We start from the raw sequence: 13,624 nt of genomic DNA, 5'->3' as shown, positions 1-13,624 counted from the left end.
AGCAAGGAAGCTGTCAGTCAGTAGCATCCATCCTCCATTTTGAAACATGGCTGACTGAATGAACACCTCTTCTCAAGAAAGGAAGGACCAAGGGGGTCATTAATGAAAGCGAGAAACTCAGTTTTACATCTCATTCAAAAGATGGATTCACTGTCCTCCCCATCCAGGTGGGTGAGTTAGTTTAGTGTGGAATTTGTCTGCCCTCACTGAAAACTCCAGTTAGGCCATGAATTATTCCAAGTAAATTAACTGTATCGATCCCCTCCCATTTCTGACACTTTGCAGATATTGCTATCAAATCATGCTCTGTGCAAGTGTCAGTTTTTGCCACAGACATCTAAAGAAGAGAGCAAATATTCTCTTTAGTTTCTCAGAGTATAGTAAGTACTTGTGGAGTATAATAGGACGTGAGCAGACCAGGGAATGACATAGGCCTGTGATGAGCCTAACTGGTTACCTTGTAATCTCTGCACACTCAGCTTATGAGAAAAGGGTCATAGGTTTACCCCTGGATTCTTCAGGTAAGATTAGGTCAAGGACATAGGTTGCATTTTAACTCTAGCCAATTTTTATACAAATGCAAATGGATCAGAAGGAAGATCAGGCAGAAGAGTATAGATAGATTCTGAATCTATTACATTTCTGGGGAAACAATCAGATCACATACTCTATGCATAGGAGACAGTGCAATACTTTTATAAATGATAAGGAGTTGTCTCGTTCCAGGTGAAGACATGTATTATTTTGCCAGGGTCTCAATGGGGACTTGCTTCTTGTGGATTCATTTTTCTTTCCCATGTTATGGACTGGATGTTTGTTTTCCCCCAAATTGTATGTGTTGAAAGCCTAAACCCCAGTGGGATGGTATCTGGAAGTGGAGTCTTTGGGAGGTAAAGAGGTCATGAAGGTAGAGTCTTACAAATAGGATTAGTGCCCTTATGAGAACAGACAGGAAAGCTTCCTCTTTCTGCTCTCTGCAACGTGAGGATAGAGATGGTCATTTGCAAACCAGGAAACCCTCCCTGGACACTGGATCTGCAGGCACTTTGATCTTGGACTTCCAGCCTCCAGCACACTAAGAAATAAATTTCTGTTTTTTAAGCCACCCAGCTCATAATATTCCATTATAGCTACCTGAACAGACTTAAGACTGTCAGATTCATCTTTTAATAATGATCAAACTCATTCTTTTTAAAATAGCAAACTCTTAATCCTCCAAAAGAGAGATTCTTTTTCACTATTATCCAGTCAAACTGTCTTTTTTGACCCAAAACTACCATATTAAAGCTGTTGAGTATTCTAAGGATGAATGTCTAAGAATAAATCAGATATCTAACAAATGTGTATGATAAAGTATTATTTCCATCCATATTAAAGCTCTTATTGCATGTGGAAATACTTACGGATGAAAGTATTCTGAATTTGCTTCAGAATAATCCAGTGAGATAGAAGGAAGCAGGGAAATAGATGGAACATTATTGGCCATACCTTGGTTATTGTTGGGGTCGATTCATGGCCCATGGTGGTTCTATTCTTAAATGTACTATGCATCAGAATTATCTAGAAGTTTTGTTAGAAAACAGGTATCCGGGCCCCACCTCAGAGGTTTTGATTCAAGAGGTCCCAGGGTGGTGCCTAAAAGTGTGCAATTCTCAGGGGATGTGATGCTGCTGGCCCAGGCACTCCTTGTTGGGAACGACTGTATTATGCTACATCCTCTATTTTTATATGATCAAAAAAAAAAAAGAAAACAATTTTGTTGTGCCAGTAAGAGCAAGCACAACAAAACAAGATGAAGGAGGAATCTCTGCCTCTGCCTGCTCCCAATCTCAGGCAGACAGCAGCTGAAAAAGACAAAGAAGAGACAGAGACCTCAGAAAAACACTGAACCATCAACTCAATTCAAATTGGACTGAGTGTGGAAAAAATTAATGTTGGCTTCCCTCATTTACTTTGAACCTATGTCTGCATAATTGTTATAGAGTGTGATAGCTTCTCAGCTGATTTGGGATTATGCGGTTAAGAAATATGAATAAGTCAGGTTTCTCATTTGTTTGTTGTCATTTTTTAACATAAGAGCCAGTGTTAGGCTCTTGTGATTTATACAGATTGATGGCACCACTACCCATATTTGCCTGAACATGGGTCGGGTTCCAAATGTATAGTCAGAAATCCTTCTCTCCAGCCCTTCAGCTGCATATCCGGAAGATGGATATGAGATTTCCTAGATCTAGCTGGATCTAAAGGCATCAGATGATGAAGAAAGAAAAGTTCCAACTTGGGATTGGATGGTCACAAGAAGAACACCAGGAGTTTTTGCTGAATTTTACTTTATTTAAACACCATTAGCAAGCAATTACTATATGCCAGGCATTAGGCCATATACAGTCTGAAATAAGCAAAACTAAATTTCAAAAAATGATCCTTGGCCTTGAAAATCTCATATCTAGTTTGGAAGGTAAACATGTAAATAAATAGAATACTGACAGTTATATATTAAGAGTTTATAAGAATACTGTGGAAACCTAGATGAATAAGCTATTCATTTTTGACTGAGAGGAGGAAGAATTGAAGCAAACTTCTCATGGATGACTTTCCAGCTGATTCTTGAGCAATGAGTACGAATTTATTAGACAAAAAGATGCATTAAGGGAGAAAGATACACTAGGATGAGGAAACAAGCATTAGGTATGAAAAAGTAACAGTGTCTGCCATCTCTAATCAATAAAGAGGAATTTGGCAAGACTAAGGCTCAGGCTGTGAAGGAGGGAACTGGCAATGAGAAAGGAAAGCTATGCTGCTTTGACACTCCCTCTATATCATGATAACAAGTTTATGCTCTATCTTGGTGACTACTATGAAATGAGTTATATCCCCCTAAAAGTCATAAGTTAAAGCTCTAACCTCCAATGTGACTGTATTTGGAGCTAGGGCTTTTAGGAGGTGATTAAGGTTAAATGTGGTCATAATGGTGGGGTCCTAATCCAGTAGGATTGGTGTCCTCAGGAGGCGAGGACAGAGAGACGTCTCACACTTGCCAGGCCATGTGAGGACACAGAGGGAAGGCAGCCATCCGCAAGCCAGGGAGAGAGCCCTCACTAGAACTTAGCCACGCTGGCATCCTGATATAGACTCCCAGCCTCCAGAACTGTGAGAAAATGAATTTCTGTTCTTTAAGCCATCAGCCTATAATATTTTGTTATGGCAGTATGAGCAGATTAGGACAGAAACTATCTACATTTTTAAGCAAGGGATGATATGACAGAACTGCATTTGGAATGCATGTACATGGTAGAACAGTAGGTTAGGCAGCGGAGAGGGCCTTTGTTAGTCTGTAGACTAGGCAGTGAGTTGAACATACTCTAAATTCAGATAGAGATTATGAAAATCTGGTCTAGGCTGAGTAATTTGGAATATTTGGGTAAGAGGCACATGGCTAGCATGGTAATAGAAAAGATTTTTGGGTGTGTACCCAAAGTTTCATATATACATGAACTTATGTAACTTTGTTATATATATAACTTATATCTAATATGCTAATATATGTAATTGCATTATATAAAGATGGGAAGGAAAAAGGAATACTGTATGTAATAAACAAGAAGAAAAGTAAAGTTTGTCATCTAAGAAGAAAGCCTAACGGAACTTTGAGTGAGACCTTCCACTCCCTTGACTGCTATAAAAGTTGACTAGTTTATAACATAGGTGGGGGGTGTGGGGGATGGCTCAGGGAGGGGCATGAAAAAGAAGAATGGAGAAAAAGAATAAATGCAGTATAATTTCTAAGACTTTGAATATCACAAATGAGTCATGTAACTGGAATTTCACTTTGTCTTTCAATAATTTCCACATAACTAGCCTTTTCATATACACAAAAAGAGCACATGGCATATTCCAAAATGACACAAGAACTGTTCCAAACCCTGAAGAGGGAAGCTGAAGCTTACCTTTGGTGCCATCCACAGAGCTTGGTGGAAGGTCCTGGCCTATGCACCCAGCCAGCAATGACGCAAGGCATAGAGCACTGCCATCTCCTTTCATAATATTTCTTATATCTTTTCTTCCCTGTAAATTACACACTCTCCAGGTCTTTGCTGAGATAGATAATGCAGCTCCCATGTGAATTGAATACCCAGTGCCCTGCATGCACGACTGTGTCAAGGCTAAACAGGTCTATTGTTCTTCAACAGTGCTGCTAGAGAATCGTATCCTTGTGCAGAATGATGCTAAAGAGATAAAAATATCTTTCATTTCTTTAGTGCCATGCTTCTTAAAGTGTGTTCCACATTTTGCAAACTATATATAGGCTCAATTCATTACCCATCCTCATAAAATACAGCCAGAGCAGTGGCAGGCACATGCCAGATGTTTGACAATGGTTTAATAACAGAGGGAAGAATAAGTTCAATTGGATTCAGAAAACAGGAAATAGGATGTGGGGCATTAGGTAAAACTTTACCACTCATTCAACAGTATGTAGTGAGAACCGACTGCCGACCTGGGTAAGAGCTGTGGACACGGCTGTGAACGAGAGAGGCACTGTGCCTACTACCTTCACGGGGCTGCCAAGGTATCAGAAAAACTACATGATTAGACACATTTTACAGTAAAGTGTGATTCGCATTAACACAGAAGAAGTACAAGGCATCTTTGTCCTCATTCCCTTTAAAGGAAGTCTTTTCCAGTTATCCATTCTGGCATCATCATTCCCTCACTTTTTAAAAATGTTTGCATTTTGCATCCAACATGGTTGTAGAATGTATGTTGAAGGAAGTCTGTCCTGGAGCCCAGAACCAAGTCTGGATGTGGGGCATGGTCCTGGGGAAAACAAGGAGACAAGGGAAAGACATGAGTTCAGTAAGTTGGGGAAAGACTGAGGGCACTCAGACTGAGCAGAATGAACACGAAGCAGTGTGAGGAAAAATCAGAACCAATGACAGCAGAGAGGCTCACACGGATCTCAGGGTTGTTGCTTGCTCTCTTATTTTCTTGGGGATGGTGACCCACCACTTGATATAATCTGTCCTAACACTGATGGCATTAAAGAGCACTTCCAAATGTCTCCATGATGAAAGGTGTGGCCTCTGGAACACAAGACAATGGGATTTGGGGATTCTGAGGTTTTCTGGAGATCCACTGGCTCACACCAGTCATTTAATAGATGAAGAAAGGTGTGCCCAGGTTCAATAAGGGGATACAATGGTTAGCAGCGGCCAGGCCAGCGCCACATCAAAAGGCTCACCAGACTCCCTCCACGAGGACTGATCCTCAATGAATCAGGGGGACAGACACCTGCCCTTTGGGAGATTCTTCTAAAGGCTGAATATCTGGTTCTCTAAGCTGGGAGATTCTTCTAAAGGCTGAATATCTGGTTCTCTGAGCCCTTTCCCTCTACAATGGAAAGACCAACTGCAGGGAACAGGGGTTAAGGTCTTGTAATCCACCTATACGGAAGTAAGCAAGAAATCTGGTTCAGATGAATGAAAAAGAAATAGGCTAGAAGACTGTGACTGCCCAGGTCATAAAGGCTGCCACCCAGCGAGGACCTGTGAAGACCATTTGGTCTCTGAAAGTGTACGTAGCTTGGAGTCCTTATTAACTTACCTATGACTGGAGAGTCAGGTTACCCTGAACTCCCAGTAGGAGGCTGTTCAAAATGTGTTAAATCCCTGGACAAAAGAGGTTTAACCAGTACTGGCAGGGTATGAAAAACAAAAAGGAATGTGGTTTCTAATGTATCTCTGCAACAAATACTGTGAAGAGGCATTAAACAGGAAATTCTCTGTACATGATGACTGCCCATCTCTTAAAAGTGCTGCTCTCTCTCCTTAGTGATAATGATGTCTCATGAACACAGAATAGCTGTGACTGGGAGTCTGGCCAGCATGGGCAGTGGGGGAGATGGAGAAGGTCAGGACAGTGGGGACACTGGGCCAAAGTGGGGGCCCTAGACTGTCGCCTGAACTTGCAGCTTTCCTGCAGAGCCCCAAACAAGCTAACCTAGAAGGATACATCTCTAATGGAAAGGAAAGGCCCAGACAGATGCCCTCCAGGGCAATTTCTCTGATTTAAATGCCAATGAAATGTTTTATGATTTTTTTCCCATATACACACCTGTATATTCCTCTTGCCAACTAGAGGACAAACTTTCCAAGAACAGGAATTCTCATAGTTATTCCACATGTCTTTAAGTATCCAAAACAGGCCTTTGCACAAACTCAGGGAATGATACATGTTACAGACATTGGGCTGACAGCCACGGGGAAGGTCAGGAGAAAGTGGCGGTGAGCTGAGGTCTGCTTAGTGCTTGAACCCAGCCTGCTCAGAGCACTGAACAGCCATACCCCTCACTGCTGCACCGGGACCCAGAACCTTGCACTTCACTCTCTTTGTCCCAGATCTCAGAAAACCCTGGGGACAGCTTGCTAGGAGAGCAGGGCTTGGAAGCTGTTGCGGAGAACCTTGCTCTCCCGTCACTTTTTGGCCAGCCAGCCCCAGAACCTGGGGCTGGCAGGCATCCTCTGCAGGCTCCTGCCTCGGCGCAGGTCTGGGCCACCCAGCTCCTGCTCGCCTGCCCGGTGGAGGTGGGGAAAGGGGCCGGGGGCTCACAGGACACAGCACTTGGCATTGGAGGCTTGGAGAGGGGCTGGGGACTGATGGATTCGGCCTCCGGGCTCCACGCCTGGTGAAGAAACGCTGGAGAGGATGCCACCTGCTGGCATCCCACCGGCTTGCACGGTGAGAGCGAGAGACCTGGAGACTGGATGTGCAGAAAACTAGAATTCGGGCTGTTTTCCAAGTTGCTTGGCTTTCGCCTGTCTCTATAGGGCTGCTGCCTCCACCGACTGTCCCCAGAGAGCCGTGCCCCGCGCGCCGACCCCAGACGCGAAGGCTTCCAGCAGGGGCGGCGGCCTCCCTCTTCGCCCCCCTTGCCTCGCACTCCGAGGTCTAGGGACTCTCCGCGCTTCTCCATCAGGTGGAGCCGTCGGCTCCTCGCCGCCTCCCTCCTCCTCCCTCCTCGGGAGCGAACCGCGCGCAGGCCGCCTCGCAGCGCCAGGAGGCTAACCGAGCCCCCGGAGGAGGTGAGGCCGCGGGCGGCCAGGCGGAGATGGCGGGGCCGCCGTCGGGGCTGGCGCCAGAGCCCGACCGGCTGTGGGTCCTGCAGGTACTGCTCGCGTTCTCTGCCCCACGTGGTGGCTGCCGAAGATTGCCGTGGGTTTTCCGGCACTCAGGCTTGAGATGCCTCCTGGTCCTTTTAGAGGCAGGCAGCTCATCACTTAATCCAAGCTTTTTTTTTTTTTTTTTTTTTCTGCCGGAGACCGGAGGTTGCAGGGAGGGAGTGGAGGGGAGTAGAGAGGGGAACAGGTCCAGCTGGCTGGGTGGTGGGGGTGCGGGGGGTGCCTGGAGCCAGTAAGGGGGCCATGAGGCCAGTTTAGGGAACCAATGGGAGAGCGAAACAAGATCCTTCCAACCTGGATCTCCCAGGCCCCCCTCTTCTTTGGAAGAGTGAGTGCGAGTGTGGAGTGCACACGCCTGTACGTGTACCTGATGATTGTGTATTGCACACTTCACTAGCCTTGTGACCCTGGTTTTGTAATAGTTCCCTTGGGGGCTGAATTAAGCAAATCTGGGCCCTGGGCCATAAGGAATTAGCACTCAAAATTAAACAACAGCTTAAAGGATAAATCTTTAGTTAAAACATCAAATGTTGCTACATTTGATAAAGAATCTGCATGCTAATCTTTATCTTATTCACTGCCATAATGACACGCAGACACCTGAAATTTCTCCCCAACAACCCCATAGGCTTAATGGAAAGCTACTGCAAAGGTGACAGCGCTATACCAAGCGCTATTTTCAGTCTTAATGTGTTGTTTGACATACATTATTTAAAATGATTCTTCATCTCCTGTGTGTGTTTCTGATTTGCCTCCTCCGTTTGTTGCATGATCTGTTACACCGGGCTAATGGACTCAGGCTGAGCTGACACTGCTTTGGTACCTTGTTTGTTAATTTAGCTAATGGGTTGCCTCTTTTACCTCTTCTTACTTTCTGTAGCTCAGCATTTCTTTTTCTCCCCCCAAAGCTTGCTTACAAATTTCCCTTTGATATGTTTAACAGCCTCTAAGGGACGCAGTTAAATAAACTATTAAGTGAAGAATAGAAAAGTCAACAAAGCAGACACCTACTCATTTGTAGATCTTTGATGTCAACTACCAGGTGTCAGCTCCTACCAGCACACTTCTCTATGCCCCTGCTTCTTTCTTTCTTGTTCACAAATACCAAGGGATAATTTTTTAAAGTTAACATCCACATGGAGACTTGGAATTGGAATGTGTCTTGTAGTCAGCAAAGTCCTCAAAAGGTGTGCTACTGAAGGAGGAAAGGCTAACAGTTTCCCAAAAGACCTCCCCAAGGTCCAGGGGCTGAAGACAGTAATGACTGATTTTAAAATTGAATGCTGAATGGCACGTGTAGGGGGAGCGTCTTTCATTTCCTCTCCTCTCTCGCTACCTACCCTTCTCACACTGCATAACGCTGAATATTTTTCTGTGTTGCTATGTTTTGTCCTTAGAGTTTGTATCTTGTGTGTATACTCTGCTTGTACACCAGATTATAAGCTTCTGAAGGCATGGTCTGTGCCTATGATTTTTCTTCCCTCCATGGCCTGCTTATACCAAGCATGCCTAAATGTCTATTAAGTAAATAGACCCAGAGAAATTCATGTTGATATCCTGGAGGAAATCGAGTTTGATTTGAGTGTGAAGAGTGAATTTCATGACAGGTAAAAGACTTGAAGGTCCTTAGGAGGCAGTTGCCTATGACCTTGGCCTCTCCTTCGCAATTGGATTCACAGCACCTCTTGGAGAAAAGACAGGCTCAGAGTGATGGAGCGCTCATTAGAGGAGAGGCTCTTAACGCAAAGACAGGCTGCTCCCCTGTCCTCGTTAGGAAATGCACAAACCAGGATAATAATAATAAATGGGTGTGTGTCACAAATCTACTTGCCTTCCCTGTAGTTCCTGCATTTTGTCTTCCAGGAGCAGTGCAAAGCAAACCAAGACCCAAATGTTCAGGTTTTATTACCTACCCCCCCCACCCCCACCCACAGGAAACTCTCAAAAATGCAAAGCATCTCTCCTCCAACTCCAAGCCTCCCGCTGCACACATTGGCCAAGTCCTTCCTAGGGAAACATGCACACACACACACCCCTTCCTAGTTCCCTTTCAGCCCAGTTTCCAGTTCCTGTGCAAAGGAAAGGCATGCATGTTTTCCTGCACATGCATGCACATAGTCATCCTTAACTTCACTGTTAAACAGGACATCGTGTGGACAAAAAGTCACAGCTCCGCTCCAAGCTCAAGATGCCTTTTGGTCAATAATGGTGACAAAAGCTGGATTTTTCCCCATTTAGGGAAAAGAAAGAACACAGCCTTTCCCCTCACTTTCCGTTTTGCATAGATCTCCTTTTTCCAAGTGTTTCCTCTTTAATTATGACCTGTCTCCCCTCCCTCTCCCCTCGCCTCAGCTTCAGTGAAAGGAGTCCTTCTGTCACTCGTCACTAGCTTGCTCGCTCACTGTGGGAGGAGCCCGCCTGAGGAAGCCGTGTGCCTGGGATGCCAAGAGCCAGAGAATGGATCTGCTCCGAGTGGGGACATTGCTGACAATCCCGGCTTCCCGAGGCAGCTAAAAACAGGCAGTTTGTGTCAGCTGGCTGCAGATACCCAGAGGCACAAAGAGAGCGAAGCCACCCGGAGGGACCCACGGATGGACAGATGGTAGGCGCGAACCCGAGAGGACCCGCGGAGGCTGAGCACCGTGAGCCGCCAAGGAAGAGAAACTAACTGCACACCCAAGTTACCCCGCCGGCTTTCCTTCGCTGCGCTAAGGAATGAAACCTTCCCAGCTCGATCTGCTCTTCGTCTGCTTCTTCCTTTTCAGTCAAGGTAGGACCCCTGCGCTGCTGGAGTTGCAAAAAAAGTCGGCTGGGTTGTCAGGGCTAGGGAGGCTGTGGGCAGGAATGTGGGCAGGCTTCGGGAACTCGGACTGATGGATGCGCCTCTCGGTGTCGGGCTGAGATGCCCTGGCATTGCCTCTTTGCCTTTGCAAATGCAACAGAATGGTACTGTTTATTTTCCTTTGGAAAGAAGGGGTATGGGAGGGGAGGGGAATGACTTTCTCCTCTCACTTGTCAATATCCAGCTCAAACTCTCCAATGCAAATGAGTCCTTTATGCTTCTGGTATGTTAATTAGGAAGTATCTCTGTGTTTGTGCCACTCTGAACTTGTGGGCACCTTCTCTCCTTCAGACCCAGGCCAGGGAAGGAGATGGCAGGGAGGGAGAGCTTGGTTTAGGTGGATATTTCAGCTTGAATAGGGTCTGACTTGCACAAGTGTATTCAAAAGCGAATAATGTGTGTGGTTTGCACAGTTGAAAAAGGAGTTGCAATTACAGAATGTATTGTGGGGGGTAATTTGCAGTGGTTGGGAAAAGCTTGTAAAGAGTTTCATTGAATGGCATCCAGTTCTCCAAATTAGGTTGAATTCTGAATCCTACACAGCACTGAATTTCAGGGTATAAAATGAAATTTCGCCCCGGGTGCTGACTGTTTGCTTTCTGCAGCCTAGCAGGGGCAGAGAAGCGGGTGGACTCTCCAGAAATAACTTTGCCACCTCTAGGCTCCCTGCCACTGGGAGCCCTGGGGCTGGTAGTGGCGGAAGAAGGAGAGAGGAATTCGGGAGAGGAATTGTGAGTGCCTATTTAGCCAAAGGCATCCAAAGTCACCTGTGGAATTGAGTTTGAAGGGGCAAGTACATGGGTTCCTTCCCACTGTTTTGGAATGCCAATGCACCTCTGCCATCTGAGGCTGCATTTGTGCCAGCCAACACAGCTCTTAGAGGCACAAGACTCAGAAAAAATCCACAACAGAGCACATCCATCTGTTGATTAAATGAAGGGTAAAAGTTTTCAAGAAAGCAAAGCACCGCCATGGGTGGCTAGCTTTGCAAGCAAACAGCATGTTTCCTTTTCTTCCCCTGTCGGGGAGAAGCCAAATGTAAGCAAAAACCTGGCTTCCTTCTTCTGCTCTTCCACTGGTACTTGTGGTCACTGCAGATTTTCTCCTTATCTGTGCCTTTCAAACTTTGCTTCCGGCCCCCCTGATGAAAGCAAAGGGCCCCTTCTTCATATTTGTATGTGCATACTCATGTCTGTGTATAATGATAATGTATGTACACACACACATGCACATATAAACTCATGTATTCATATGGTTGTGTGCTTCTCACCAGGGCTCCCTACAGCAGCAGGAAGATAAATTGCCTTCCCCAGAGTTTTCAGGCTGAATGAATAAGAACTATCTCAGAACACTGGTATAGAGACAGGTTCAGTTATATTACCATTTTGTAAGATTACCCTCTTTCTTAGATGTGTGTGTGCTTGCTTATGAGCACACGCGCGCGCGCACACACACACACACACACACACACACACTCCCTTTCTTCTTTGCTTCTTACCAGTTCGCTCAGGAAGTTTTTATACAGAATCCCTGAGAGAAGGAGAGAATCTTCCAACCAACCCCCAACAAACACACAAACTCACATTTGCATGGGACCAGTGCATGTTTTAATCAGTGTTTTGTGCATTTAGAAGCTTGATCCATGATACTTACCTAGATTGGCATAAGAAGGCTCTAGGTGTCTAAGTACTTCCCTGGCTGTCTGAATCATTACAGAGTACATCTTCTGCTGTGCTTATTTCTTTCTTGGTCTGGAGCTGTTTCTTGACTGCTTCATGTCACTCTTTAAATATTTACCCATGGAAGTTAAATGCTCTTGTTTTATCTACCCTGAATCCTGAGAGCGCTAGGAAGAAACCATAGCATCATGCACTTCCTAACGCCTTGTGCTCCTGGAGTGTTCTGAGCTTGGCCGTCACCACCCACCCTACCAAATGGTACATACCTGGTCCAGAGGCTGGAAAACAGGTCTAAACAAAGGTTAGGAGACCCAAGTGGACATGGCTGGTCAGATACCCTGCATCCCTGGACATTGTGTGTTTCTTGAATAGACAGCGTCTGACTACAGGAATTAAGAGATCAAACCATCAAGTGGGAAGGTGTTTTATGGACTTCACTGCAATGTGATATGGTTATCTTTTGCATTGATCTGTGGACATTTGTTTATGTGGATGTTGTTCTGAGCATTAGGAATTCCCCAGAGGATTCTATTTGACCATCTTCACATATATGCTTAGCTCATGTTCTGTGCTCCGCTTCTACCCAGTGTCATGCATTCATCAACGTATTGGATAGAACGCAGCCACTTCTCACGGGTCATGGGAGGTCTAGCCCACAGTGGCTTCCACTGTGATCCCCTGACTGAGGTCTGAGGTTACACCCCCACCTGGCACCCTCACAGAGCCACCTGCTTGACCTCTGCCTCCTACATGCTGGGATGCCTCTTCCAGGAAATGCGAAGAGACTCAGGGGATGGCCTTTCCCTCAGAGAAAACAAATGTCCAGGGTTCTTTTTAGGGCCTTACCTGGCACTCCAATGGCATGGTCATCTGCTATACAACACCTCTCACAGTAGGAATCTGCGTAGCTCTCTTAGGAGTTTCTGGGAACACGATTCCCAAGCTCCATGTGCCCTGTATCTTTGTCCCCATGCAGAGAAGGTGCTCCAAGCAGTGCTCTCAAGACACAGGTAAACTCTTAAAGTCCACTCCAGCCATCCTTTTCTTCCTAATTTGTCAAATATTTATTTACCTATACTTTTTTTCATAACCCTTTAGAGAGAGAGAGAGAGCAGAAATCAATGTATAATTAATATCAGTAATATTCTAGGTCCCTATTCTTTGAAAGTTTGGGCTTTTCATGTAGATTGAAATTAAGTATTTCTTTATCTTTCTTAAGGTGGCAGTAGTAAGGCTAAATAACATTCCTCCCGATTCCACTCCTGCCAGCGTCCCTGGGCCTGGCTCCCAACAAGGGGATGGAGAGCTGCCAGTGTGTACTGCTGGTGAGTTTGTCCCTTGCTGGGGATGCCTCTTCCCTCAGCTGTCAGGATGGTCATGCATCGTTCAGAGAGGGATAATGTCACAGCACAATTTGCCTCCTGCTGAGAAAAGGCATGTTCTGCCCCTGGGTGAAAAATAATCAATTCTCTTGTCATCCATAAACTTAGAACTTGCTATATATTTTTCCCTTTATCGTTTCAGTTCACCCACAACTATTTCCTTCTGTGCCCTCCTTAATTTTCAAGCCCTATCCCATTCAGGCTGCACATGCACATCTTAGGTAGCTTGGAGGGAATAAGGTCCTAGAGGACTGATGACTCCCTGCCTCCAGGGGGATCTCCGATCTCCACTTCTGAGACAGGGGAGACGCAGTGGTAAGAACTTGGCGCCTTCTACAACAGACACTTGTTCTTGTCCTCTCCCCCACTCTGGCATTTTGCTCTGGCATTCCAAGAGCATCCTGTCCTGCCTTGGGATTTTGCAGTTCTGAAGGTTCTAATTCTGCTGAACCCAGATCTCCTGGCTTCCCATGCACACTGTCCTGCACTGGGGTAAAGTGAAAACTTGCATTTACCAATTAACGGCATCTCTGGGCTAAGGAT

At 45.6% G+C, this 13,624-nt stretch overlaps 1 protein-coding gene and 1 pseudogene across 2 annotated transcripts in view; one reads left to right on the top strand and one right to left on the bottom strand.

Annotated features, from left to right (window-relative positions):
- Positions 1 to 6,268: 6,268 nt before the first annotated feature.
- LOC105729425 (putative uncharacterized protein KIRREL3-AS3) lies at positions 6,269 to 6,973 on the bottom strand (annotated as a pseudogene).
- Positions 6,974 to 7,110: 137 nt separating this feature from the next.
- The window catches only part of KIRREL3 (kirre like nephrin family adhesion molecule 3), a 565,117-nt gene continuing 558,603 nt past the window's right edge, over positions 7,111 to 13,624 (top strand). For both annotated transcript variants that reach the window (XM_012470132.3, XM_012470130.3), the window contains exons 1-2: positions 7,111 to 7,165; positions 9,531 to 9,948. In XM_012470132.3, coding sequence (XP_012325555.1) covers positions 9,894 to 9,948 — 55 coding nt within the window. In that variant the 5' untranslated portion in view covers positions 7,111 to 7,165; positions 9,531 to 9,893. The remainder of the gene's footprint in view (positions 7,166 to 9,530; positions 9,949 to 13,624) is intronic.

Source organism: Aotus nancymaae, unplaced genomic scaffold (assembly GCF_030222135.1).
Source record: "Aotus nancymaae isolate 86718 unplaced genomic scaffold, 86718_ANA_hifiasm-v0.15.2.pri h1tg000012l, whole genome shotgun sequence".
NCBI lineage: Eukaryota > Metazoa > Chordata > Mammalia > Primates > Aotidae > Aotus > Aotus nancymaae.
Note: the sequence above shows the minus strand (reverse complement) of the source record. Positions and strands in the feature narration are given on the sequence as shown.